This window comes from Aythya marila (genome assembly GCF_965140915.1).
Source record: "Aythya marila genome assembly, chromosome: 19".
NCBI lineage: Eukaryota > Metazoa > Chordata > Aves > Anseriformes > Anatidae > Aythya > Aythya marila.
This window is the reverse complement of record NC_139060.1, coordinates 2,227,331-2,254,292: the sequence shown is the minus strand read 5'-3', so window position 1 is coordinate 2,254,292 and position 26,962 is coordinate 2,227,331. Positions and strand designations below refer to the sequence as shown.

The following is a 26,962-nucleotide window of genomic DNA, read 5'->3' as shown; positions in this document are numbered from 1 at the left end:
GATTACAAACCTCAAAGGAGGGTAAACGCACACATCTGCTGGCAGTGGCCCTGCAGCAGTCCCTCGGAGGGAACAGCCCTGACTGCCAGCACAGCCAGACCTGCTGGGGAAGGGCTCGGCGTTGGGCTCAGCCCCTCGGTGGGCAGAGCGAGCGTGTGTGCAGCTCCAGGCTCCCCTTCCAAGCTGCACCGTGCTCACGCCAGGTCTGTGTGCAAGCAAACACGCAGCAGGAACAACCTCCGGTGCTCCCACGTGGCTGGTGCTGCCGAGAGCAACCTTTCTGTAAGGCAGGAGGGGCACACACAGGAAGAAAACACACCGGAGCGCCCAGCAGTGAGGCTGCAGTGAAGGCTTTGCTGCTTACAGAGCTCTGGATCAGCAGTTTTCGGTGACATTTGCAAAGAATTAGTAGGATCTGGCAGCACGGCAACGCTGCAGAAATTTCTGAGGATTAACAGTGATCTATTGAGGCAAGAAACCGGGAAGTGCTGAGAAAGCTGCTGCGACCCACGGCGACTGCAGCTCCTTCCACGTGGTTTTCCTGGGCTGAAGGTGCTGTTACTGCCCCACAGCCACAGCACAGCATGGGCATGAGCTGGGAGCTGGCACCAGCAAGTCCTTACAGCTCCTCACAGCCCATCCTGCTTGCACTGTGACTCCTGAGAACAGACCAAGCACCCTACATTGCACCCTTCAGTGCCTGCTCACTGCAGTCATGACGATTTTTAATTCAGCTGGCACAGGATCATCACCCTGTGCCTGCGGAGGTGGCGTGCCAGGCCAGCAGAGAACCACCCAGGGAAGAAGCGATGCGCAGCTGCCCCCTTTTAGCACTTTGTGCAAGAAATATGCCAGCAGAGGAAGCAGGTGGAGCAGCCAGGAATTCCCCGCAGTGCCTGCTAGCTAGCTAACAAGCTGCCAAAAGTAAGGTCAGCTGGAAATTACAGCCGGCTCTCTGCATGCATTCAGCTCAGGTACAAGGAGGATTACAAGAAGAAGGAAAACACGACCTTTGCACACAGGGGGCAGGCTGTGCGCGCAGTCACACACGGGGTGGCCGAGGAGCACAGCCCCGTGCGGGTCCAGGCACAGGACCTGCTCCCTCTGGGCTGAACGAGGCCAGAGCTGCCGCAGGGGAGGGGAGAGCAGCGCGAGTGCTCCGCAGAGCTGAATTACTCCATTATATCGGGGCAGGAGAAACACCCCTCTGTCTGCGAGCAGCGGGGACAAGCGCTGCTATTTTGTACTCGCTGCCACTGGTGCGCCCGATCTGCGCTGCTGACACCCAGAGCAACCCAGCACCGAGCGCCTGCCATCACCGCATCTTTGGTTTTCCTCCTCTTGAGATAACGACCTGGGATGCACCAGTGAGCGAGGGTCTGCATCGAACACCCAGACCAAGTGGGAAAGGCAAATCCTCCCCGCCGGGAGGCAAATACTGAGTGCCCCTGTGTGTGAGTGAGCTCCCAGCACTGCCCCGTGCCCTGCAGCACACCGAGCAGGAGGCCCCTGCCTACAGCTTCTGCGTAAGAAGCCCGAGGTCACTGAACTGCTGGCCTGCGTGGTATTGCCAGGGCTACAGCACGAACCCCGTGCAATCCCCAGCCCTGACTCCTGCTACCAGCCCGGCTGGGGGCTGCCCGCAAACGCGGGGCTGAGACACTCGAGTGGGGACGAGCGGGGTCCTGTGCAGCTCAGCCACGAGCTGCTGCACTCCCTGGAGGGAGCCTGAGCACCCCGACACTGCTCCGAGGGGAGGAAGCAAGAAGAGAAGTTAAGGATGGTGCCAGCACCTTAAAGAAGTGCCTTACGCTGCCAAGTAGGCTCGTGGGGTATGTGAGGGCCGGCCTCCTTTCTCACACAATAAACAACCTTAAAAAATAGATATTAAGAAGTGTGTAGCACAAGCGACAAGTGATGCCACGTAGGACTAGCCGCCCCCTCCCCTAGTTGAGCACAGAGGTGTGTGGGTGGAGAGCTGCAGAGTCACTCTCAGATATTTAAAGAGCGATCCACGTCCCAACAGTTATGCAAACCTCATCTCCCCTTTCCCCTACGTGTGTGTCCTCAAAGAGCACAGGTCGCTCTTTATTTTTCATCATTATTATTTATTTTGCTGCTCGGGATGTGGGAAGAGAGCACGCAAGTGTCTCATTTGTCTGGCTGAGCCTCCCTCCCTGCTCTGTCCCCCCCGGCACCAGCACTGCTCTGCTCGCCCAAGGCCAGTGGAGCTGGAGACACACTGGCAGCGCCCTGGGGACACCTGGGTCCTCCCTCACCAGCACCAGCACGGTCTGGCTGCACGAGCCCTCTGCCAGAGTGCTGGGGATGGTGCCAGCAGGGAGCCAGGCGTCCCCCTGCACCCAGCCCTGCCACGACCATGAAAAAAACAGCCCCTGGGTTTTCATGCCCAGGTTCAGAAAGGAGAGGTAACGGCATGGCTGCAGGGGGGGAAGGCAGGGACACAGTGCTGCCCACGGGGACAGGGAGGGATGCAGCTCGGTGGCTCAGCCACCCTGTGCACACATCCTGCTCACAGTGCAGAGGCTGTTCTCCTGCTTCTCTGCTCCATGGGCTGGGTCAGCACCAGCCCAGAGGGTTTTTGTTTCAGTATCCACACCGGCCAGTGCCGCAATTGCAAGGGATGGTTTCAAAGCATCCTCGTGGGCGCCCGGCCATTCTGCCTGGGCGAGGGCACAGGACAGACACAGCAAGCCCAGGACTACAAGGCACGAGTTCATCCCAGACACACGAAGGGCAAACTCCCTGCAAGCACTGCCCTCGGCGGTGGCCCTGCGCTCAGGAGCAACCTGCCCTCTGCGTCCCTGCTTCCTCAGCACTGGCGAGCCACCCGGGGGGGCTGCTGGCTGCACTCCACCACCCAGCACTCGTACAAAGCAGGGAACTTGGACAGATCGGGGGGCACCAGGCCTCCACCACCAGCCTGTGCCATGCCGCTCTGGGCTGGGGCCAGACAGCACTGCAACGTGCCTCTGCTCCAAGCTCGGTGGTGCTACAGGGCAGATTTCCCCCTCACTGCGTTCACAACTTCTCGGGTAAGTCACACTCCGCTGATGCTCGCTCCCACCTGCCTGGAGCTGCATCAGCGCTGGAAGACACCGGCTGGCCTCATGCCACCTGCTCCACGAGCAGCGCCCGGCCCCAGTGCCCACACAGAGCTCTGGCTCTGTCCGCTCGCGATACTGGGGACGGACAAACAGCCACACCAAGCTGAGCAGCACACAATGGTTTGGGTCCCAGAAAGTCAAGAGCAAAAAGCCTAGGGCTTTCCATGATGACTTTAAGAGCTGGCAATACCAAACTTTGGAGGCTTTTTGGAATGCAGGTATTCAAAGGTGTCAAATTAGAGTGAGAACGTGTGGCTATCAACGCGTTTTCCTTCCATCCTTCCCAGTCCATGCTTGTCCCAGATGTCACAGCTTCCAAGGGCAATCCTGCAGTAACCAACTGCTGAATTGGCTGTCAAAATTCCTCAGGGGCTGCAAAGCTGGGGAACAGCAGCCCCACCTCCCCCCCACCTCACGGCTGGCTTTTGCCACAGCTCAGCTCTACCAGAAGAGAACCATCCACAGCATCACAGCTCCCTCATGAATCATTAAATACTAGACACAAATTTGGAAGTTCACTTTCAGTACAGTTGCAGGTTTAAACCTCTCCAGGAGCCCGCAGTTGTTCAGTCTCCAGCTCACCTACACTCGATTCCCTCGAGCCCCTCGTCAAGCCTCCAGGATTTTGCTACCCTGACATTCACAGCTGGGCTCTCTGGCTGCGAGCAGCACCGCTTCCAAAAGCAGGCAGGAACATTTCTCATCGCCCTCCCCGGCAGTTTACCTCCCCCTGCAGCCCCTGGGCTAGGAGCCAAGCCAACGGGCGAAGCCAGCCAGCTGCCTCCCTTCCCTGGGACCTGAGCAGGCAGCGCCATCTCCAAGCGCTGCGAGGATGAGGTCAGTCTCCCCTCGATGCTAAAAGCTCTGCTTGAAGAACTGCTGAGATAACAGGAGCCGCTGTGTTAGTTTTACCCATTTCCTGTTATTAGATAAAACAGCATCAGAGGGCTGAACTCCTGCTGCCTTGGCCTGTTGCCATGCTGCAATTACCGCCACAGCCGCTGCCTTCAGCAGGTGAATACGGGTGCCTCTTGATTTCCATAGGAGCCAGAGCCCGGCATAAATTAATTGTGGTAAGGTTGACCTATTTAACAGCAGAAAGCCAGCATTCACTCGAGCCCAGATTCCCCAGGGGCTCCGGGTGTCACTTTACCCCGCGGGACAGCGCAGCCCCGCCGCTATCTCCAGGCATCTCGGCCCGTGGTGCGCTGCGAGGCGCAGGGGCTGCTCACGGCGTGCCCTCAGCCTTCCTCGGGGAGGACAGGCGACATCTCCATCTCCCTGTCGCTGTAATCAAACCACTCCCGCCCTGCAACCAGCTCCTGTTGACCAGCGTTGATGAGCGTTTTGTGACTTCCACAGACAACACGCACAGAAAGCAGAGCGGGGTGAACCCACAGGGACTTCACAGCTGCTGTGCTCGTAGACATCCAGCAGCAGCGAAGTGGCTGTTGACAGCCCCGTTCCAGACAGCCCAGCACCAGAGGACACAAGCAATGTTTACAGGGGGCTGCCAAGTTCTGCAGCTATTCAGGATGCCTCCCTGCACAGCTCTTGCAGTCTAATATTGGCTCACAGCCTGTGTGCACAGGCCAAAGCGGCCTGTGATGGGGCACTTCACATCAACGAGATGCTGAGGTCTTGGTGATGCAGTGCTGCAGCCCAGAGCCACCCATCTCCCCACAAGAAACAGCAGAGTCACAAATCTCCACCACGCACCTGTGGACCTTACCTTTGTCTGCCAGAGACAGTGTGGTGTTGAAGTACTGCTCCTCCACGGTCCAGGCGGTGTCATTGATCTTGTTGGACACCCCGCAGAATCCAACGCAGCTCACCTTGATGGCTGTTAACAGAAACCACACACGTAAGCACGAGGAAAAAGCAAAACCACAGCTTCAGACTTGTTTCAGAGACTCTGTGGGGCCACAGGAGCAGAACCTCACGAACACACACAGGGTGGCAAACCAGCATCCCCTCCCAGTACCCACCTCAGCCCCTGCGCTCAGAAACCTTTGTGGCAACGCAGCCCTCCTCCAGCTCACAGCAAAGCCAAACTGCAGGGTCTGGAAGCATTTGAGATGCCATCCGACCCTCCCAGCCCAAAGAGAATTTGAGCTATGTTTGTGCCTTGCCTTGGGAAGGTCATCCCTGAGCTCTCCCTGCTCGTTGTCACACACCAAGAGACAACCACAACGCTTCCCCCGCGCAGGGAGGACGCAGACAGACCCATCCCCGCACAGGGTGGGTCACCAGGGTGCCCCAGCCCAAATATCTCCTGTCCTGTTCCCAGCAGGTTCTGCAACAGCTTTAAGAGATCCCACAGAGCTCCCTCACCGCGTTCGGTGAACGTTTCAGCATGCACACCCAGGCAGTGCCTCGCAGGAAGCCTCTGGGCAGCCAGTTTGTGCTGGCTCCAGGGCTCCCCTCCTGCTCCACTCGAGGTCCTCTCCCGGAGCACAGAGCACCCCCACTGCCCTGCACGGAGCCCACTCCTCTCCCATCGGATGGCAGCAGCTCCAGCAGCCTTGGTGCCGGCTCTTGTCCTGCCTCAGACACGCCACTGAGCCCCAGGGCCGCAAGGGGCCTGTCCCTGTCCCAGTCAGCCCAGACAACCCAGCCGGCTCCAGTGAGACCAAGCCCAGGCTCAGCCACACCGCTCCCAGGTTTTCACACGGGAAAGGAGAACTGGGGAAGCTTTACACCCTCCAGGAGGGACAGCCCCCGAACAGGCTCCCCACAGCCTCCCTCAGCCAGTTTGTAGATAACGACCCTGAAAAGCTCCCGGCTAACCACCATCTGGTGCAACTCCCAGATAAGGGAGGGCAGGCAGCCCTCATCCCAGCCCACCGTGCTGTGGTGCTCAGGCTCCCTGTCCCTGTGAGGCAGCACAGCCAGCACGGCCCCAGCTCCCTCCCCACGGCAGGCAGGGACTTGGGGACCCACAGGCAGTGGCCCTGCAGCCCGGCACACGGAGCTGGCCCTCGGCTGCTGCTCCCTGCTGCAATGCTGGGCTCACAGCAACGAACCTCAGGGCTGTGCTGGTCTAAAAGCCCTACTTACAGTTTTCCATCTCAGACACAGGGCTGTCAGCTCCAGGGCTTCTCAGTTAACCACTGAGAACCCAAATTGGTTGGCACTGCCAGCCTGAAAAGGAGGGAAGGCCTCGGTCCATGGAGGGAGATCCTGGGGTCCTGGGTCACCCCCAAGGGCAGCCCACTCCAGCCCCAGTCCCAGTGGTTGCTCCTCCTAGGGCAGGCCGTGACCACAGCTGTGACCATGGGTTTGCACGTGGCTCTTGTTGAGGAGATTATCAGCAGAAACTGCTGTGGGCCCACAGCATCCTCCCCTACACCACGTAGGAAGTTTCACCCCTGCTCCTTCACACACCGGCTGGAGGGGAGCGATCTGACCCCAAACCAGTCCCTGAGCTCTTTTGGGACAGCACTGGAGGCCTGGCAGGACCCCCCAGCTGCCGTGTTTCTGCCTATGTGATGTGTCAGGGTAACCAAAGGGCATCACACAACACAGCGAGCAGACAAGCTCCAAGGCAGTTTCACAGCAACCTCACCGGGTTTTGGAGCAGCCGGCCACGAAGCCAGCCCCTCTGCGAGCATCTCGTGACCCGGGGAGAGGAAGAAGCCGGGGACGCGGCTGGCTGTGGTGTCAGGGCTCCTGTTCACAGCTGCCAGGCAGAGCCGTGGTGCTGGGGGCAGCTGCGAGCTAAAAACAGAGTCAGGGGGACAGGTCCGGCAACCCGGCACCGTCAGAGCTGCTGCCACCGGAGCCACCCGAGGTGCAAAGCCCGTCAGCCCGACTGCCAGGAAGCTAAATGCACAGTCAGACTTTCCAAGGCCTCCCCTGCAGGCAGTCTCCATGCCAAGCTGCGGGTATAGCAAATAAGAAGAGTTTCTGCTCTGGAACAGGCCAATTGCAGTTGTTAGAAACCCATAAAAATGCCTCCGGAATCCAGTGCTCCCAGCGGCCCCAGTTACCAGGCCCCTGGGTTGCTTTAAATAAACACGGGGGGGGGAAAAAAAGTCAAATATCTGTATAGGAAGTGGGGGGGGCGACACAAAAAGCAGCAAGGAGAAGAGAAGGAAATTACGAAGCCATGCAGGAGGCGAGGGCCCTTTGCCCCTGCGGTCCCCCAGCACCCAGAGGAGCAGCGGCAGCTCTGCACCCAGCCAGACACGTCTTTAGCAAGGCACCGCAGCACTCGCCAACTGCTGGAAATATAAGGAGACAGCTCAGCCGTATCCATCTCTGCCCTAAGTAAAAATAGAGATGCCAGGAGCTGGGCACGTCTGCCTTCTCCCAAGGTGATTTAAGGAGAGCAGCTGTACACCTCAAACTTCTCCTTCGGTTGACCCAGGGAGCCGGTACCGCATGGCAGGCGAGGGGAGAGCAGAGGCCGTGCACCCGTACCTCCCCCTCCTCGACTTCCAAGCTCCAGTGGTGCTGAGCAAGCAGAGTCCCACCGGCACAGCCCTCCCCAAACTGCAGCCGGTCCCAAGTGGCTTCAGGTCCCTTCTGTGTCACACACCCCAGCAACAGGTACAGAGGGAAGATGAGGACGGTTTGGCAGCAGCTCACGCAGGACAAACGTGCCGTCCCGCTGGCACGTCGCTGCTGGTGGCCCGGGGCTTTCCTCTGCTGCTGCAAGGGTGGACGAGGAGGTGAGCTCGGAAGGGGCAGCTATGGACAGCCCTGGATTTCTGCCAGCTGAAGCCCACACGAGCCAGTTCCTGGCCTCCAGCTGACCCAGAGGCTTCAGCTGGGACAGGGAGCCCGTACCCACAAGCACAGGGCTCAACGTGCTGCAAAGCCACCCCAAAGCACCCACACCAGCCACACACAGCACAAGGGAATGGGCACACGTCCATAAAGGGCTTCAAGAGCCGCTCCTACACCTTGCTGGGGACAGCCCCGCTCCAAGAGAGGGCAAATACAGCGCCAAAACCAAGGGGACAGCACACAACAGCCCTAAAAGAGATGGGGGACGGAGGTGCCAGCACCCCAGCACTTCCAGAAGGTGCTGGCAGGAGGGCCGGGGGGTGTCTGGGGCCTGAGAATGGGGGAGCAGAGAGGGGAGAGGGCTGCAAGAGACCAGCGAGCCTGCATCAGACAAGCCTTCATTTAATGGAAACCAGCCAAGAGGAGCCCTCTCCTCACCCCTCTCACCAGACCCACGGCAGGCCAGATCACCACTAATCTTTAATTAGATTCTCTCCAGCTGTGCATGAGGACAGAGCCACCTCCCCCAGCCCCAGCAGCCAGGCACAGCCGTGGCCCAGGCCCGGGGAAAAGGAAGGGATGGATGGCCCCGCTGCCATCCCCACCAGTGCCGGTTCTGGGGACTCGAGAGGCTTTGGGAGAGTGAGGCCAGACCACAAGGAGAGCAGGTCTCATCACAGGCAACATCAGCAAGCCGGCAATGCAACCCTTAGGGCCACCTGCCCAGACAGGAGAGGAGCAAGCCACCTCAGCACACAGCACTGCAGCTTCAGGTGACAAGGAGCACGAGGCTGGGAGTGCCCCGAGATCTCCTGGCCCATGCCCCAGGCCAGGTGAAGTTTTGGGGTCATCCCGCTCCCAGCACAGCAGGGCCGGATGGTGCTGGGCAGGCGGGAAGCCCGGGAGGCAGTGAGACCTGCAGGCAGGACAAGTCGCTCTCATGCAGTCGGTAGAGACCGGGAGATTCCTAGAAAAGCTCCCTGAAAAACACGCAGCGAGGAAGCCGAGACCACAGGAAGCAGAAGGCTGGAAGCTCACGGGGCACGCTGCTCCCCCGGCTCCCAGCCCTCATGCACAAAAATATCGAGACACCGCTAATTAAACCAGCAGCTCCTAATTAACTCTCGGCTGTCCCCATCCTTCTGGGTCCTTCCTGTCAGTTCCTGACACAAACAGTCCCGGGCATTTCGCGAGCCAGTGAGGCGAGGGCAGAGCGCGCGCTGAAAGCTGGAGGCAGCGGCGTGTCTGGCACCAAGCAAAGGGCTGTCTGGAGAGGTTTCTGTCTCCTTCCCCAGGGCTCAGCACAGGGGATTCGGCCTCCAGCTGGGGAAGGGAAGCCCTGTGCTCTCAGGAGTCATCTCAAAGAGCTGCTCAGGCTTTCCTGACCCACGGCGAGCCCACTCGTGGGGCAGCAGCAGCTCACCAAAACCCACCGAGGGCCAGGCTGCCCGCTCCCTGTGGCAGTGCTGCATTTGCCAAGCGGGGCAGGGGGTCCCAGCAGGGCCTCACACATCCTCGACCCCCTGCTACATCCCACCCGCAGGAAGCCTGGAGCAGCTCCTGCCCCAGCCTGTACAAACCCCACCTGCAGCAACAGCAGGGCGGTGACAGCTGCTAATGGCTCACTTCACCCCTGTATTTTGGGTGATGCTGATTTGTTTTATCCAGAATCCACCCCAGGTACTACCAATCCACCGAGGGTGCTGTCATCCAGAAATGCAGAAACCTCTGAAGACAAACCATGCAGGCACACGCCTGTGAGCACAGAGCTGTGACAGCCACCTCCCCTCTCAGCCAAGGTCAATCCTCTCCGCTTTGCGAGCACTTTTCTCCACCACAGGCTGAGAGCAGGGAAGCTTGTCTTTTCCAGCCCCTCCCCAAAATCAAGAGCCTAAGACATCCCAAAGGCAGAAAGCAAACTGCTGGGCTCCACAGGACAACCTCCTGTTCAGAGCCCAGGCTGTTCTCCCTTGCAGAGCTGCCAGGTTTATTTATAGCGTCCCAGGCTTCTATCAGCGCTCCGGCTGCCCTCGGAGGAGAGGGGTCATCTTGAGCATCTGGAGCAACATCCCCGGCTGAGCACGTTTAACGAGCCTGGCTGCACCCACACCAGCCTGCGGGAGAAAACCTCAGCGCCACGGGGCTCCTCGGTGACAGGTACAAATGCTGCAGCATCCCCACGCTGGGCCCGATGCCGGCTGCACTTGAGCCTTCGCCCTGGATCCCAGAGCGCTGCTGCCTCGCTACCAAGGTGCTCCCAGAAAGAGCCCCCCAGCACCCCTTTTCCTCTAAACCATCTCTTGTGAAAAAAAGGAGTTTTCCCTGAGCTTCAGGCTGGTGCAGGTCTGAGTGCTGCGGCACCCAGGCTGGGAAGAGAGGCGGGGAGGGACGGGGGGGCTCTGCCTGGAGCCTGCAAGGGCAGCGCTGGCTGCAGCGCCACAGCCAGCCTGCAAGCTCACGGGCTTCCTGCAGGACCAGCCTGGGGCAGGTGCGGCTCCAGGAGAGTGGGGAAGGAGGGAAGTTGTGCCTCAGACCAGTTTTGGGAGCCCAAACTCTCACTCCGTCAGCACTGCTCTGCGCAAGGTGGAGCAGCATCAGCTGCACGCCGAGGGACGGCCTCTCCCCGCGCGGGGCCCGCAGGTGCAGGCACCCCCGGGCGCTGCGAGCAGCAGCACAGGAGGCACTGCGAGGAGCTCGGTATCTGGCACAGAGAGGCAGATCTCACGCTCACCATGGAAATCTTGATGCCAGCCACCCACCCCGGCTGCACTGCCAGCTCTCAGCCCCCTCTCCCAGCATCTCCCAGAAGCGCAGGGGGCTGCAGAGGAACAGAAGGCTGCCGGGACCGCGGAGTCATTTCACTTGGGCCTTCTTGGCTCTGGCACGCACAGCCAGCTTTCGGTTTCAGAAAACCTCTTCCCTTTCTGCTTCCCTAGACAGAAGTTCAGAGAGGGAAATGCTGGCCTGTCTGGCGGTGGCTGTGCCTGCCCTCCTTCCGCAGCTGCGCTCCAGACTCTCTCCTGCCGGCTGCTCCACGAGGGAGCGGGGCTGCGGTTCCCCTCGGACGGCACCGGGCTCCGAGCAGGGCTTAGGGCAAGAGCCACGCACCAGCTGGGAGCAGCGCAGCTCCTCGCCCAGCAGATCTCAGCAAACACAACTGCTGCCAGTGCCTGCACCCTGTGCTCGCCTTCCTTCCTGCGCAGAGCTCGGTGCAGCCTCACAGCCAGCCCTGCTGAGCCGCGTGCTGCCTGCCGGCACATGGACACCTCCCGGCCACACACACTGCCAGCGTGGCCAGGAGCACAGGAATTTAGTATTTAGGATCCCAACAAGGCCCAAGCAAGGTTTAGTCACGATCCCTCAACAAGACAGATCCTAACCCACAGCCATGCTGCTCAGGGCACACCGGGAGCTTCCAGTTGCTTTTTGCGAGCTGGATTTACACAAACCACGCTCTCCAAAGCAAAACAAGGCTGCGCGTACATGAGCAGTCAGAGCATCTCAATCTTCAGGGTTAGGCCCCGAACACAGAGCTGTGGGAGGGGAATGCAAGTCCCACACGGCCGAGGTGCAGCCAGGCAGCAGAGCGGAGCCGGCAGCTCGCCCAGGAAAGCTGCCAGGTGCCAGGAGCTGCCAGCACCCAACGCCTCAGCCAGCCTGGCCACAGCCGCGTTTCCTCGGGCTCAGCAGTGCTGAAACTGAAGAGGGGAAACACTTTTTTTTTTTTTTTTATAGCTTGCCCAAAGCAAAATAGGTTTCCACCCAGCACTTAGCACTACTTTAGGCCGAGGCAGTTAGGATATTCCAGGACAGTTGACTTCCTTGTCCCAAAATGGAAGAGGAGCCAGGCGAGAAACCCCACCAGCTGACCACACCGCAGGTCCCGGGAGGCATCCGGTGAGTGCTTGAAGACAAGTCGGGCTCATGCTGTAACAAACTGGCCCTGTAAACTCATAACAAAAGTGATTGCTCCTTCCCTGCCAGCACACCATACCCCATCTTGCTGGCAGAGCCAGCCGGCTGTGCAGCCGACACGAGGAGCGGCCGGGGAGGCCGAGCTCTCTGATGTCCTGGGAACACGTCTGTCCCCCCGGGAACACGTCTGTCCTCCTGGGAACATGTCTGTCCTCCCGGGAACACATCCAGCTCTGCTCTTCCCACAGCCGGGCAGGTTGAGCAGCCGCTCCCGTGACGGCCTCCCTGCCCTCACCCCTCCGCGCTGGGTGCAAAAGCCACGCTGGGCAGATAAAGGGCCGACTGATCAGGTTTCTCTGCTTACCACGGAGAGGTTGATTCACCCGAGACTACTCCCTTTTCAGGCTCTCTCTAAATAAAGGCTTCAAAGGGTTCTGGAAATTCATGTTTAACAGGCTTACCGTAACGCCACGGCACAAGGGCTCCTTTGGGCCAGACTGCTGCGGGACTGAGTCACCGGTCCGGGTGAGCTCCTGCTGCCTGGTGCTCTCTGGCAGACCCTCACCGCCACCCAGATCGCCGCCTGATGCAGGGCTCCAGGTCTGCCCGGCACCAGGCAGTGCTGCAGGCACAGCGCCGATGCTGAGGAGCAGAGGGGACGCTCCTCTGCGCCCTCCTGGGGCACAAGGGATGCTCCTGGGCATGCACTCTCCAGGATTTGTCCCTCAGCATCAGGGAGAGGAGCAGTTGCAAAATCATCTTGATACTCGGCCAGCTGGAAAAAGGCCCGTTAGAGGCTGACCAGCCCCTGCCACGCACACTTCGGGCCAAAAGGACGCAGCGCGGACACTGCTGTCATAACCAACCTCCTGCACACACCACGGCACTGCTGAGGACCAAAGCAGCAAGCTCACACCTGCTCTGGCATCCCAGACACAGCAGTTTCGGTGTGAGGGGTGGGAGCCCATCAAGGAGGAAAGCAGACAGCAGCATGGGGACAGGCACCTCACACAGCTGCTCCATAGTGCACCAAGACACCGGCAAGGCCTTTGCACAGCTCCCAGGCACGAGCCCAGAGCCAGCTCACCCCTCCTAGCAGGGCAGGTTTCAAGTCCCCTATCCTGAAAGTGTTATTTAGAAGCCATGAAGCCACCCTGCATCCGGTGATCCCCCCGACACAGCCGGGTACCTGCACGGCCTGGTTCAGTGCCCAGGAGGTGGGACGGCGACGGGAGCTCAGCCCCCAGGGCCACGTGCTCCCCGCTGAGGATTTCTCACGCCACGCTGAGCTCTCAAGCACTGCTTTCACACGTCTCAGCTGTCAAGAAGCAGCCCCAGCGACTTGGGAGAAAGCAGCCAGAATCCACTTCATTCTGCATAAGAGCTGCTCCTATGATTTCCTTTGATGCCATTCAGCGCAAGCAGCTGGATTCTCTATTTATAGCGCGATATCAGTTTGGGAAGACGACTTGTGTTCTTGTTATTACCCGAGCACCAGATCCATAACAAATCCCTGCTATGCTCAGAGGGGTGCGGGATCGTACGACAATCCTCACGGTGAGGCCAGACACCTGCAGATATCTGAGCAGACAGAGAACAGCATTCAGGACTTGGAGCTAAACCCCTGGACCTGACATCCAGTCCCGCGCCAACAATCCCCGTCAAAAAGGCACCGAGTCGAACCCCCACACTGAGCTTTCCTCCCGGATCTGCTGCCTCCCAAGCCATTTTTATCCATGCCTTATTGCAGGGAACATGTGGGGTTAAGGCGGGTGTGTACGTACCGGGGATGAAGCGCAAGCTGCAGCATCGTTACCTCCAGCTGGAGCCAGAACCACCAAGCAGCAGCAGCTCCCTCAGCAAGAACAAAGGATTGGAAGTTACAAGCATTAATGCTCCAGAAATGATTCATGTTTCTCGGAAGCAGCCTTTTTGCTGCGGATATCTGATAAGCTCCAGTTTTCAATCAAGGGTAAGGTGCTCAAAGGTCAGGATGTTTTTAAACTAAACTAGGTCTCTGAATGATTCCTGCCTGGCACTAACTTGCCACCACCACCTTGCTGAGGGGTCTGTCCTTACCTCGGGACACCCCAACGTCCTCTGCAGTCACCAGCACTTCTCTGTCCCAACACACCTGCCAGAGCTCGCTCATCCATTCAATTCAACCACGTGGCACCAAGCATCCTTCTCAAAGCAGTACGTGATCCTAGACAAAGACGTACCTGGCCAGGGTGAAGCCCTTTCTGGGGAAAAGCCTCCCCTCACAGGCTTATTCACAGCAAAATAAATAAAAATCTAGCTCACACCTGACACCTGCACCCCGTCAACTATTTTTAACTGGCCATCAAACAGTGCTGGTGGATGTGACGTTGGTTTTTACAAGCTACCATGAGCAGACAGAAACCTGCACATCTTCGTGGTCTGAAGCTGTTTCACCTCCAGTTTCAGCTCCTAGACACGAAACAGAGCCCAGGCGGGCACACCTGCACACCAGACAAAACCCCGCAGACCTAAAGCCAGCCAGGCCCTTTGCACTTTTCCTCCCTTCCAAAGCACTTTGCACTTCCACATTTTAAGAGCTACAATTTTAGGAGCGCAAAGAGATCGCTAACTTCAGGCACGGAGCAGAAACCCCAGCCCCGGTGTGCTTGTCAGGCTGTTTCAGGAGCAGCTGCCCTGAGCAGGAGGAGGAAAAGACTTGCCCCAATTCCCTGCAGAACACCTTTTTCCATGCTTTTCCACAGGTCACACCTGCAGGAGCCGTGCATCACAACCCAGCCACCTCCTGGCCCTTGTGCTATTAGAAGACCCCGAGCATCCCCTTCTCCAGGCAGCAGAGGCCAGTCGGCAGGTCTGTCCTGCTCTTCCTGGCTGCAACAGCCTCTGGCAAGACTTTGCCACGTCAACCGACGGCTATGTGGCTCCTCCACGCGTACTTCCTCCTCTTCCCCTCTCCTCCAAGGGGTGACCTTAGCAGAAAGCACTCCACAGCAGGCTGCAAGTGGAGCAGAGCACGTCCACCTGCACTGCCGCCTGCACCGCCCCGGCAGATGCTGGAGCCAGCACCCACCTTACTCACTCCCTTTTGTGCCCGTTTGCGGGGCCCCTGCGAGGGTCAGGGAGCTGCCCCCAGAAGGGACGGACAGAAAACCATGGGCTTCTTCCTCCCAGCAGGGGAGCATCCCTCCTGCCTACCTGACTCCAGCCCAGAGAGACAAGCTGCGCCTCTGCCCGCTCTGCGCTGCTCCAGGGAAAGAATACGCAATCACACCCCGTTTGTCATGCTTGGAAGCAAATCAGACGGACAGAGCTCCACTCCACTTGTTCCCTCATTTTGTTAAACAAGAGGGAGGGCCGCAGCACATCTCCTCGCCAAAGAAAGCAGCAAACAGTTTCTCAAGATGAGCGCAAGTGGTGCGCGGGCGGGGGAGAAGCGGAGAGCGGCGCGCACTGCGGAGACAAGAGACACAAAACAATCCTGCGATTAGTTATTGACTCCAGAGGAGTTTCAGTTCCAGCAGCAAGCCAGCCAGGACAGCAAAAATCCCTCTTTTGTTCCCCAGTCTCAGACAGGCTTGGCCACACAGCTCACTGCTGTCTCGCTCCAGACAATGAGAAAAGAAAGTTAATCCACTGCCACCAGAGCCGGAGCCATCCAGCCTGCCGGAGCGATGCTGCAGGACGATACGTGAGCGTTCCCGTGCAGCAGTGCCAGCCTTGCCTCATCCTTGTGCCCACGAGCAGATGTCTGGTGACCCGTGGGCCTTCCCTGGGCACTGCCGGTACCTCTGGGGGCAGCTGCAGCTTTGGGGCCATCCCTGCCTTCCACCAGGACCTCGCTCGGTTCTGCGTCGCGGGCATCGCGCTCCCTCACCAGATGAACTGCTGTCGCAGGGCAGAGCATGCTGCAGACTGCTACCTGGGGATTCAGTCCATCCTCTCACCAGCACTGTGCAGAGCAGCCCAAGCCACGGCCCTCCTGCAGGAACAACGCTTCCCGGTTGCAGAGGTCCCGTTGTGCAGAGGGTCCTGGCTAACAGAGTGCTCAGATGTCACCTCTTCCCCCCAGCACGGGGGCAGGCTACACGAATATCAGAACCACCTTATGCATTGGCCAAAACCACACTTCCTCACGCTGCCCCTCCACAAAAACAGAAGTGACCTTTTAGTCACTACAAGAATCTGAGCGTAGCACGGCTCAGGATCCAGGTGACCTGCTTTCAACCCCTTCTTCACCACCAACTTTCTCGGTTTTCCATATGAGAAGTGAAACCTTTTACTACATTTAAGATTAGACTGGAAAATTATGATTCGCAGGCTCTGCAGAAATGGAAATTATGGACCTAGATACTTCTAGAACACGAACAGACATCGGTACTTGTGTCTGGAGCCTTGTAGTTCAAGGGACTGATTTGAAAGTCAAGGCATCACTGCATAAACCTGGACAGCTAAATAACAGAGTGCAGAAGAGCACAGTGCTGAAATCTGCTCCAGAAAGTGCTTTCAAGGTTCTTTACTCTGGGTGACCTGGGAGAGGGCTGTTATTTTATCATTACGCTTCCGCCCGCGAGAAGCCCGGCTGAGCAGTAGGCAACAAGACCGAAATAATCGGCACGGCCCTGGGAGCTGCCGAGCAGAGAGGGAAGTGCTCCAGCACCCCCGAGCAGCAGCAGCTTCATTCCAGGGCTGTCCCCTGCTCTGCAATAACTTCTTTCCCTCCCCCCAAACTAACCCTACCCCCGGCCGTCCCAGCACCAGCTTCCTGTTAGATTAATTATTCCCCGTACACAGGCGCTTGATGATTTACCCAGCAAGTTAGGCACAACAATTAGGGACCTGCAGTGCCATTAGCGCTCTCCCCAGAGGCCCGGCTTTCAGAGGACCACCTCCATCCTGGCAGGGACACAGGGGAGGCTGTGAAGGTCCGTGAGGGTCACCACAAAGGTGAGTCACCGCCCGTAATGTGGCCACACGGCCAGCCAAGGACGGCGTGTTACTGAACAGCCATTAGTGCTAGTCAGCAGGGCTGGCAAGGAAGCCAGAGTAGGTGGAAGTATTTATGATCCTGAAAGGTGTGTCTCCAGTTCGGCTTTTCTGTGACCCAGGACTCGTAGCACGTCTATAGCAAGGCAGAACGAGCTTTGTTTGCTTGTGTTGTCCACCTCCTGATAGGCACGGTTTCCAACAGCCATAAAATGAGGCACGGTGTGGAGTAATCATGCGTGAGTTTGTTTGTGGTTAAAAAAAAAAAAAAACAACACACAACCACACACGTCAGACTGGTCCAGCTCGGGAAATGGAAAGTATCACACCTGGCTGCCGTGGGCCTGGCCTGCAAAGGGCGAGCACCTCACGTCTTCTCCAGGGAGGTGTTTATTCCTCTGAGGAGTCCCAGCTGGTCACAGGAGGTGTGTGTGGATGTGCCTTACGACACTGACCCACACGGCTGCGAGGCCTTTGCCCAGCTCTCCCCACAGCCCAGCAGAAGCCACATTGTGGTGGAGGTTGTTCGATCCCTCTGCTGCCGGGCCCACGAGCCCCAGCAGGGCCCTCCCCAAAGACGTCCTGTGGCACCAAGCAGGATGTTTGGCAGCCACCTGAGCTTCCTCCCCTGTTCCTGGGGGTGAGACACATCCAGCAGGGAGGGCGCCCAGCAGAGAGTCACCCCATGCTCTGCAGACCTTGGCACCCCATCCTCAAGCACCCCGGTTACCTGGGCAGGCGCAGACACCCGTTACAGCAAGCTGCCACCCAGCTGGTAAAGCCGATCTGGGACCTCAGCTCCAACCAGCCACTTGTGACACTTCCCACAGAAGGTGAAGGAACAGCTCAGGTTTTGGCTGGAAGCACCCACCAGCTCTCCAAAAGCCCTGCTCAGCCGCCCCAGGCTGGTTAGCCAAATCCCATCGGAGCCCACCGAGACCGAACGCCTTCCCAAAACCCAGGGGGTGAGCCCAGCACAGGGTGGGAGCCGTGGGGCCGGGCAGGGGGAGGCCGGCACACGCTGGGGCAGGAATGCCTTCGCTGGAGCTGGAGGGAGCGTTGCTGGGAGAAGGCTCCAAGGAGATACGTGCCCTGCTCCGCTCCAGGAGGAGTTCAGCAGCCTGCAAGCCTGCACTTGTCCCAGGCATTTTTTTTTTCCCCGAGGAAGCCTCCAAAAAGCTATCGCAGACAGCTGGGCGAGGTGCTGCTGAAAGCACGGCCGATGGCCGGGGCAGCGTGAGCACCCTCACCCAGTGCCTATCCGAGGGACTTCGCGTTGGAGCCCCTCCAGTCTCCCAAAAAAACACACAACAACTTGTCGGGAGGACGAGGAGCGAGCGGGGCAGCCCCGGCACACAGCGGGCACCCAGCGGGCACCCAGCCCGCACCCCCCCGCCTCCAGCACCCCCAGCCCCGGCTCCGAGCGGGCAGCGCCGGGACCCCCGGGACCCCCCCGCCGGCAGCTCGGGGGCTCCGCCGGCACCGCCCGGCCCCCGGCCGCTCGCCCTCCGCCTCGCCGTGCCCGGAGCCGGCCGGGGCTCGGGATGGGGCAGCGGGGAGCCGGTGCCGGGCAGGCCGCGGGCTCACCTCGGTACTGCAGCGAGCCCGAGAGCCGCACGGTGACGGTGCCGACCAGCGGCTCGCCGGGGCTGTAGATGACGCGGCTCTCGCCCAGGCGGATCTCGAAGAGCTGCACCTTCCCCATGGCCGCGCCGCTCCGCTCCGCTCTGCCGGCAGCGGTGCCTGCCCTGCCGAGCCGTGCCGAGCCCTACAGAGCCCAGCCGAGCCGTACCGAGCCGTGCCGGCCCCGCCGTCCCTGCCCCGGCCGGGCGGCTCCGCCCTGCACCCGCCTCCGCCCGGCCCGGCCCGCGCTGTGGGGCCGGGGCGGGCGCTGAGGGAAGGGGCGGGCGGAGGAGCCGTGAGGGGCCGGGCTCTGGGGGAAAGGCCGGGCTCGGGGGGAAAGGAGGCGGCTGTCCCGGGGCCATCTTGCCTCTCCCAGTGCTCCCCCTGAGCAGCTCTGCCTGTAATTCCCCCTGCCCAGCTGTCACCTTGCCCCCTGCTTGTTCCTACGTCCCCAGTCGCTTGAAGCGGCCGGTGGGAGTTGTACAGACACAGCGTGGGGTCAGGGCTGGTAAACAGCCACCCCATGGGTCCAAACATCCACCCCACAGATCCAAACAGCCACCCCATGGGTCCAAACATCCACCCCACGGATCCCCACAGAGCAGTGGGGTGAAGGGCTGCACCCCAGCTGGGGCATCCCCGGGTTCCGGGGGCTGCCCTGCCTCACACTTGCTGTGTGCCCCCCTCAATGCTGCTTTCACTCCAAGGCTCAATTAAAAATTAAATAAATAAATAAATAAATAAAATTGGTAAAAAGGGCATTTTGCTATTTCTTTATTTCACAGCAAACACCCAACACAGTGCTGGGGAAAGGCACCTCCCGGCGAGGCCTCCTGGCTGATGACAAGCAGGCTGCGCACACGGGCAGAATGAGTAAGTGCGAGGAGGGCCGCTTATCCCTGTTTATCCATTCATCTGCAGAGCACACCCAGCGCAGACCCAGCAGGACCCGCAGCGACACCAGCCCGAGCTGCAGGAGCTTCCAGGGTCACCTTAGGGTGGCCATCACAGTGTCACACCCCACGTAAAGGGGTTTGAGAGCTACTTCAGAAGTAGTTTGTATATTCCCAGCGCACGGGGCTCCTGCTGGGGAGCTCTTCCAGGCCCTCGCTCCTCCGCTGCTTACAAGCTACCTCTTCTTTCCAGCCTGCACGTCGTCACAGGCAACACACACCCCGATGGGCTTGTGCCAACGCTAAGTAGCTCATCTCCTGCAGTGCATACCCTCAGAGGCTTCCATACACCACTCTCCTTGCTCTGCCCTTAGCTGTTGTTTTGCCAGGCTACGCACACCAGTCTCCTTCTGTAAGATGAGCCCGCAGCCTCTTTCATCAGCCTCTGCAGCTCGGTTCCTTTGCAGCCACCCCAGGTGGCACTGCCAGCAGAAAACAAACAAATGAGGGGTGGCAGAAGCACCCTGTGCCACAGCAGATTTTACTGAACCTGTTTCTCCCACGGAAAGGCTCTGAAGACCAAGAGCTTTGAGCAGTGTTGAGCTACCAGCAGTCATACCCTCTCTGTCCCCATCGCCAGGGTAGCACCATCACCCTTGCCCCACAGGGATGCTGAGCAATGACACACGGTTAAAAAAAAATCCTTCGATGAGCCAAAACAGAGCCCCTTACGCTGCACTGCAACGCTCTTGATGCAAATATATTTATACTCCTTGTTTGCAGAAAAGTAATTTTAAGCATAGTAAAGTTACTTGCCCAAGGTCATAACAAGAATAAAAAGGATTCCTGTGCTAGGAGCTGAACAAAAGCATCCCGGCTCCAGTGACGTGCTCGCTGTGCACAGCTATAGCCCTGCGAGACAGTCACTGAGTGCTCTGACAAACACAGGAGCTCCTCTTGTGACATGGCCGGCAGCGGTGCCATGGCACTGATCCTTCCCCACTGCTTAGCTGTCCGTAAAACGTAATGAGATGGGCACAATTATGAGCCCCGCAGTGCCAGGGCACCTGCCATTCCCTGTACGTGGCACGATGGTGCTCAGTTCAGGAGGGTTTTGCTCATTAGAGTCAAATGCCTGTTTGCATTCCTGCCTCCCTGCTCATCTGCATGTGCCCTGGAGTCACCAATGTTGTCTAATTGCCTGCAGAGTCACAGGCACTGAAATTCTGAGTAGATGGGGGGAAAAAAAAAAAAAAAAGAGAGAGATAAGGATGTTAAGATTCCCTTTCCTGCTATTTTGTCCTGTTGTTTTGGTTAAAGTTGTTTTGAAGACTTTGTTCTGATAGTGGGAACTCTCACTTCCTCTTCGCCCTCATTTCTCCCTTCCTCTTTTTTCCCTTATTAAAAGGGAAAACTCTAAAGAGAGACAGATAAAAAATGCTAACCCCAGCTTTAGAATAAAATTTTCTTTTCAGATGTCATCACATTCCGCTAACTTTAAGGAACACAAAACTTCTTGACAAATAATGTAGTAGTAAACAAAACAAAACAAGCACCAACAACACCCATGGCACCTGGGCCATGCTCTGCCCACAGCACGGCTGAGCTTCTGCCATGGGCCTGGGAAAGTGGCTGGGAACAAAATATGCCCACAAAGGAACAGCTGAAGCTGCAAGTCTTGTACTACCTATACATATATATATATGTATGATGTATGCAGAAGGCTTCGTGGTTAAATCATGTGCGTTTTCTTGTAACTTAAATGTGTCCCCTTCTGGCCTTGCAGAGGCTGTCCCCCAGCCACACGCGATGACCCAGCACCTGCCCATGCCTCAGCTTCCCCTGCCCCACGGCCATCATCGCCCCAGCAGGACCAGGAAGCCTCCAGGAGAGGCAGCATAGAAGCAGCTGAGATACCTGAGCAGTGACTGGCACAGGCTTTAATGAGGTGAGCACTCCTGGGTGAGGCATTAGTGTTATCTCTGGAACAGCTTGTAGCTTGCAAGGTCATCGTCACCTGCTCTGTCGCTTCAGGGTGCGTAAGGGCTGGGGAGATGGGCAAGCCTGGCCTCGTGGCCTCTCCTCCTCTCCAGCTGAGGAGTCTTCATCTCAATCACCCTTGCTTTTCCAGTGCTCTCCCCTGTCCTACTGGACAAGGGGGTGGTGGTTCAACTGCTGGCTGGGGACACACCAGCACACCACAAGACATCAGGCACTGGAGTTGCTGTGACTGAGGAGGAGAGAAAACAGCAGAGGCACAGCCGAGGAAATTGCTCATTGCATCTCAAACTTCCCTTGGGCTAAAGCTACACATCTGAGCAGGGAGCCCCTGGAGGGCTCGCTACTGATGTATTTGTACTGTATATATCACTCATAACTTCTTTTTTACACACATGTGTATATAGAACCCATAACACTGACATATTTATAATATAAATATAATATAAAGGTTTATAACCTTTCCAAATCCCTTGCCCTGCTTTGCCCAGTACCTCACTGCTTCTCAGCCAGCTTCCTGGCCAGCCAACCGTGCCACCTGGTACTGACAGCAGCAACACCGATTATTCATTTGTGTTGGGCTGACACCTTTCATCAGTTCACACCGTACTTAGCATTGTTCTGCCACACCTCCCGCACACCTTCCTTCTCTGCTGGCAAGACATTGATGCTGTGGTCCCCCTCTCTGCTCGGTGGGTGCACAGGCTCTGCCATACAGCTCACCCAAGGGCACACGATGGCATTCCAGCTAAATGTCCCACCCCAGGGGTACAGATCTCTAGGATCTTGATGTCCCAGGGCTTTCTAGCAGCCCCCCGTGCAAGGAGGGGGGTGGGCAGACAACTAAGAGGTATAATAGGGTGATGATTCAGCAGAGGAATCTCCACCAGAGAGAAAAAATTATCCTTTACCAAGAGAGAAAAAAGTCCTGCCACGGCCCTTGGCAGTCTGCTTCCACTCCTCGCCTCTCTCACTGCTAACATACACATCTGCTTTTTAGTCCCTCTTTGGCAGGCTTCTGTTTCAGCCACTGGTTCTTGTTCTGCCTTTCCCTGACATTAAGGAGTACTCTGGTGCCAAGTAGTTTCTCCCTGTGATGGTACTTACACGCTGAAATCAAGACACATCTCAATTTCCCTGAAAAACCAAGCAATTTGAGGTCTTCAGGTCTCTCCCCACAAAGCATTTTCTCCAGCCTCCATGTTATTGTGCTGGTTTGTGTCTACGCAAGCCCACGTACTGGCATTTGTGTCTCTATGGGGGAGGCTGCTCCTGCAGATTTCCATCGACACGCATGCAGGAGCTGATGCATTGGATTTTGTCCCCAAATGCACACAGAGGTATTTTCAAGCCCTTGAGCTCCTATGGGGGCATTTGTGTCTCTTTGCTAGGGACCAGGTGAGCATCCATGAGCAACACCAGGAGCTCCTGAGCTGCTTTCCCCTCCCCCGCCCCAACCATCACCTTTGTGGGAAGAGGCTGATTCAGGGTCACCCCTCCTAAGCCAGCTCCTCCCATTTAATTTCATTCCCCAATCCACTGAGAAAAATCAGGGGACAGAACAAGTCCCCAGCAGAGCCACTGCAAGCCGGTGGCACAGCTGTCACCTGTCTCCATTACGTGGGTGCTACTGCTGTAATTGCCTAACACCCATCCAGCACCTGGTGAGCCTTGCTAGAAAATCCTTAGAGAGCAGCAAGGCGTTAATTACTATTGCTATTATTCTAATCTCACTGATGGGATTTGTGATCTCCTCCCTCACTGGAGGAGCCTCTGTTGCTCAGAGCAGGGCTGGACAAGAGGCTCAGGAGGGAAGTCCCGTCCCTACAGGCTCCGCATCACAGCCCAGGCAGAGCGGGGACTGTGGCCTGTTTGCTGTCACCCACAGGCTCTGGGGACAGGAGGACTGTCCCCTGCTCTGAGACAAGGGCCATGTTAAAATTAAGGGCTGGACTCTTATAGGTCTTTTGCATTTCTCCTTTGTTCCCATGCTGCTGACAGAGGCAGAGATGACCTCCAGCAGGGGCCTTATCCAGGGGCAGAAGGCAGCAGTGGTGTGTCTGAGACCACCCCAGCTGGAGGAGTGATCCCTGCACCTCTCAGCAGCCCCCCATGAGGATTAATTTAACCAGCCCAGATGTCCCCCTTCTGGCTGCTAAAAGCTGTGAGATGCACCCTGCCCCTGATACCAGGGACAGAGCTAACAATAAAAAGTCACCCAGAAATCCCCCAGTCCTCTCTGCAGGCCAGGAGGAAGTGCCTGGGGAGGAGGGTGGGCGCTGGGGTCACGTCAGCATCCCACACAGAGAGCTTTTGGGGTGGGGACACCCCACAGCCCCCTCGCAGGGCTGGCTGAGGGACATCAGGAGAGCAGACCCACAGACCAGGGAGCCTCCCAGACCCGGGCAGACAGGAGTGGCCTCAGACACACTGCTGCCAGAGGGCACCATCAGCTGCTGAACATTTTTCAGCACAAAGCAATGCTCTCTGAACGACTTTTGCTCTCTGACTGCATCAAGGTGGATGCCAGGTGGGGAGCAGGAGGGCATGGGCGTCCCCCCCCCCTCACCTTGCTGCTCCTGCCCCTGCTCCTTTCCCCCTGCCCACAGCAGGGCTGTTCCTCGTAGGATATTTCCCTTCCGTCAGTCGTCATTGATCTGTGTTTCCATGAGCTCAAAGGGCACTGCTCTGATGCCAGCGGCACCGTCAGGAGCAGGTGAGTCACCTCTGACAAACCTGCCCCAGCCTGAGCATCACCAAGCGCGTGCCCCCGGGGCCTGTCCCAGCTGCCCCTCCCAGCACTGCTCCACCTTGCCACAACCATGACAAAGGACATCCCCTGCCAGCCCACAGCACTGCCAGACGAGCTGGTGGCTCGGTCCCACCGGTGAGGAGGTGAGGTCCCACCTCAACAAGCCAAGGAAGTCCTCAGCCCACCTTCACCGAGTGAGCAGGCAGCACGGATGCTTCTGCAGCCAGCAGCTTCGTGGCCCTTTCGTTGGGCTGTGGGGGGACATCAGAGCCCCTGCCCTTGGGGCATAAGCAGAGCACAGAGCAGCTTGTGACAGCTCTAGGGACACTGCTCCTGCCAGAAGCCTCAAGGAACCAGCTCCTTGAGCAGTCAGCTCGCCTACACAGGTCCCACAGAAAGGCAGCTCAGAGCAGGCCAGCAGTGATCTCTGCGCAGGGCCTGGTGGCCTGTCCCTTCCCCAGAAGGGTGGGAAGGGGACACACTGGGCACCACAGGGCTTGTGTGACAAGCCATGGCACCCTTGGCTGAGGGCAGGGAGGGAAGGACATGGTATGACTGAGTAAGAACAGACAGGAAACAGCGTGGCCTGGGGGGTCATGGACAAGGTGAAGCACCCCAAGCATGACGTGGGTCCACGTCCTTGATTAAGTCCTCCTCCAACCCAGTGTGCGTTGACATTTCAGCCACTGGTGCAGCCAAGCCAGCACACACACATCTGCTGCAGGGGGGGAAATCAAGGCCAACAAGAATGTTGGATTCAGTGCATCATGGTGCCCAGGCCTAGAGCAGCACCCCCAGTCACTTTATTCGGGTTTGAACCCTGCCTCCAGCAGCCACCTGCCTGTCTGCAGGCCACTACAGCTCCACCTGTCCCCCTTCCCCTTGGCAAACATTAAAATCCTATCACTTGACTTCCTTGCTGCAACCCCAGCACCTGCACGAACTGCATAAATGAAATGGTCTTAAAAAAAAAAAAACAAAACAAAATTGTGTCATTTGCATCTCATTGTCCCCTACAGATGTGTTCCTGCTCACAGCATCCCATTACCAGCCTTGCATCTCTGCAGGAATTGAGGACTGAAAATGAAATTGCACTCTGGCCCCAGCCTGCCACTGCCTGTCCCTATGCATGGGGAGAGGACTTGTGTGGTGGGGACACACCGTGGTGTCCCCAGCTCCTCACATGGACACTGGTGTGAGGTGTCACCATGGGGAGCTGGCCCCGTGCTGCAACTGGGGCTGTCAGCATCGCACCCCAGCCCCACAGGGGCGGTCACTGCACTGACCCCAAGCCCACGTCCTCCCACCCAAGTGCAGCAAGAGGAAGTTCAAGGTTCCCGTTCCTCTCTCCTAAGTTCAGCAGACACCACAGCCACATCCATAGTGATCTTCAGCCAGACACAGTCCTGAAAACAAAACAGAGACTGCTGTTGGTCAGGAGCTTGATCCTGCACCCTTGGGTGCATGGTCCCCACAGCGAGCAGAGCCTGAGAAAGCAGCAGCAGTGTCCCAGCTCAAGCTCTCCTGCACAGCACAGTGCTCCCCACACCCACCAGGTGCCCAGCTGGGGGTGCCACCACCCTCCAGGAACCTCACCGTGGAGAGGCATCAGGGAACACTGCAAGGAGCACTATGGAGGGGATCCTCCTACCCCACCCCAGGGGGCACCACCCAGGGGCACCCATTCCCCACCTCTTCCAGCACTTCATTTTCCCCTGCAGCCCCTTGCAGAGCCCTCCACCCTCCCAAGGTCCATCAGGGACACCAGAACCACAGGGCAGGGGCTCCCAGCCACGGTCCCATGCCTCTGCCCTCAGGTGTGGCAGACCCAGAGATGCTGGAAACATCCAACCAAGAGCCCAGCCCATCAGTAAGTCCCCCACAACACCACAAATCTAAACTGAAGTCAATCTGCAGCCCAAGTTCAAAGGCACAGCCTAGAGACCTTCCAAAAAGCCTAGGGATGAGACAGGCCCAAGGTCAGGCTGGGAACCCAACCAAGGTCAGGAGCTGGATCACCAAGGTTTGATCTGAAGACCAGCACACCCCCAGGCAGCTCAGGCAAGGATCAATGCCCCTGGCTAAGCTTAAATGGAGCCCCTGTGGGTGAGAGACCCAGCTGAGGTTGGTTGGGGCTGCCAAAAGCCCGTTAGTGCCCTTGTGCAGCTCCTGCCTCCACCCAGAACCCCTGCAGTCCCCAGCCTGCAGCTCACAGAGGGCTTTTGGCAGCTCACCTGGCCCCACAGACCCACCACAAGCACCGGGTGTCCGGGGGTGCTGGGGGATGAGCTGCTGGAGAGGAGCTCTGCAGAGAAGGACCTGGGGAGCCAGCAGTGTGCCCTGGTGGCCAAGAAGGCCAAGGGCATCCTGGCGTGCATTAAAAGGAGCATGGCCAGCAGGTCAAGGGAGGTGATCCTCCCCCTCTGCTCTGCCCTGGTCAGGCCTCCCCTGGAATACTGTGTCCAGTTCTGGGCTCTCCAGTACAAAAAAGACAGGGATCTCCTGGAAAGAGTCCAGCAGAGGGCCACAAAGATGATACGGGGCCTGGAGCATGTTCCCTGTGAGGAAAGGCTGAGAGACCTGGGTCTGTTCAGCCTGGAGAAAAAGAGACTGAGAGGGGATCTTATTAATGTTCACAAATATGTTATAATAATATAATATTATATATTATATAATATATAAGTGTGGGAGATGGAGGGATGTGGCCAACCTCTTTTCAGTGGTCTGTGGGGACAGGACAAAGGGTAATTACCACAAAATGGAGCCCAGGAAGTTCTGCACCAACATGAGAAAGAACTTCTTCACGGTGAGGGCAACAGAGCACTGGAACAGGCTGCCCAGGGAGGTTGTGGAGTCTCCTTCTCTGGAGATATTCAAGGCCTGTCTGGATGCCTACCTGAGCAACCTGCGCTAGGGAACCTGTTTTGGCAGGGGGG

At 58.0% G+C, this 26,962-nt stretch overlaps 1 protein-coding gene across 1 annotated transcript in view; it reads right to left on the bottom strand.

Moving 5' to 3' along the window:
- The window catches only part of ARRDC1 (arrestin domain containing 1), a 31,611-nt gene extending 12,996 nt beyond the window's left edge, over positions 1 to 18,615 (bottom strand). Inside the window, exons 1-2 of the mRNA XM_082775631.1 lie at positions 18,348 to 18,615; positions 4,861 to 4,971 (exon numbers count right to left, since the gene is read on the bottom strand). Coding sequence (XP_082631757.1) covers positions 4,861 to 4,971; positions 18,348 to 18,465 — 229 coding nt within the window. The 5' untranslated portion in view covers positions 18,466 to 18,615. The remainder of the gene's footprint in view (positions 1 to 4,860; positions 4,972 to 18,347) is intronic.
- Between the last annotated feature and the right edge of the window lie 8,347 nt (positions 18,616 to 26,962).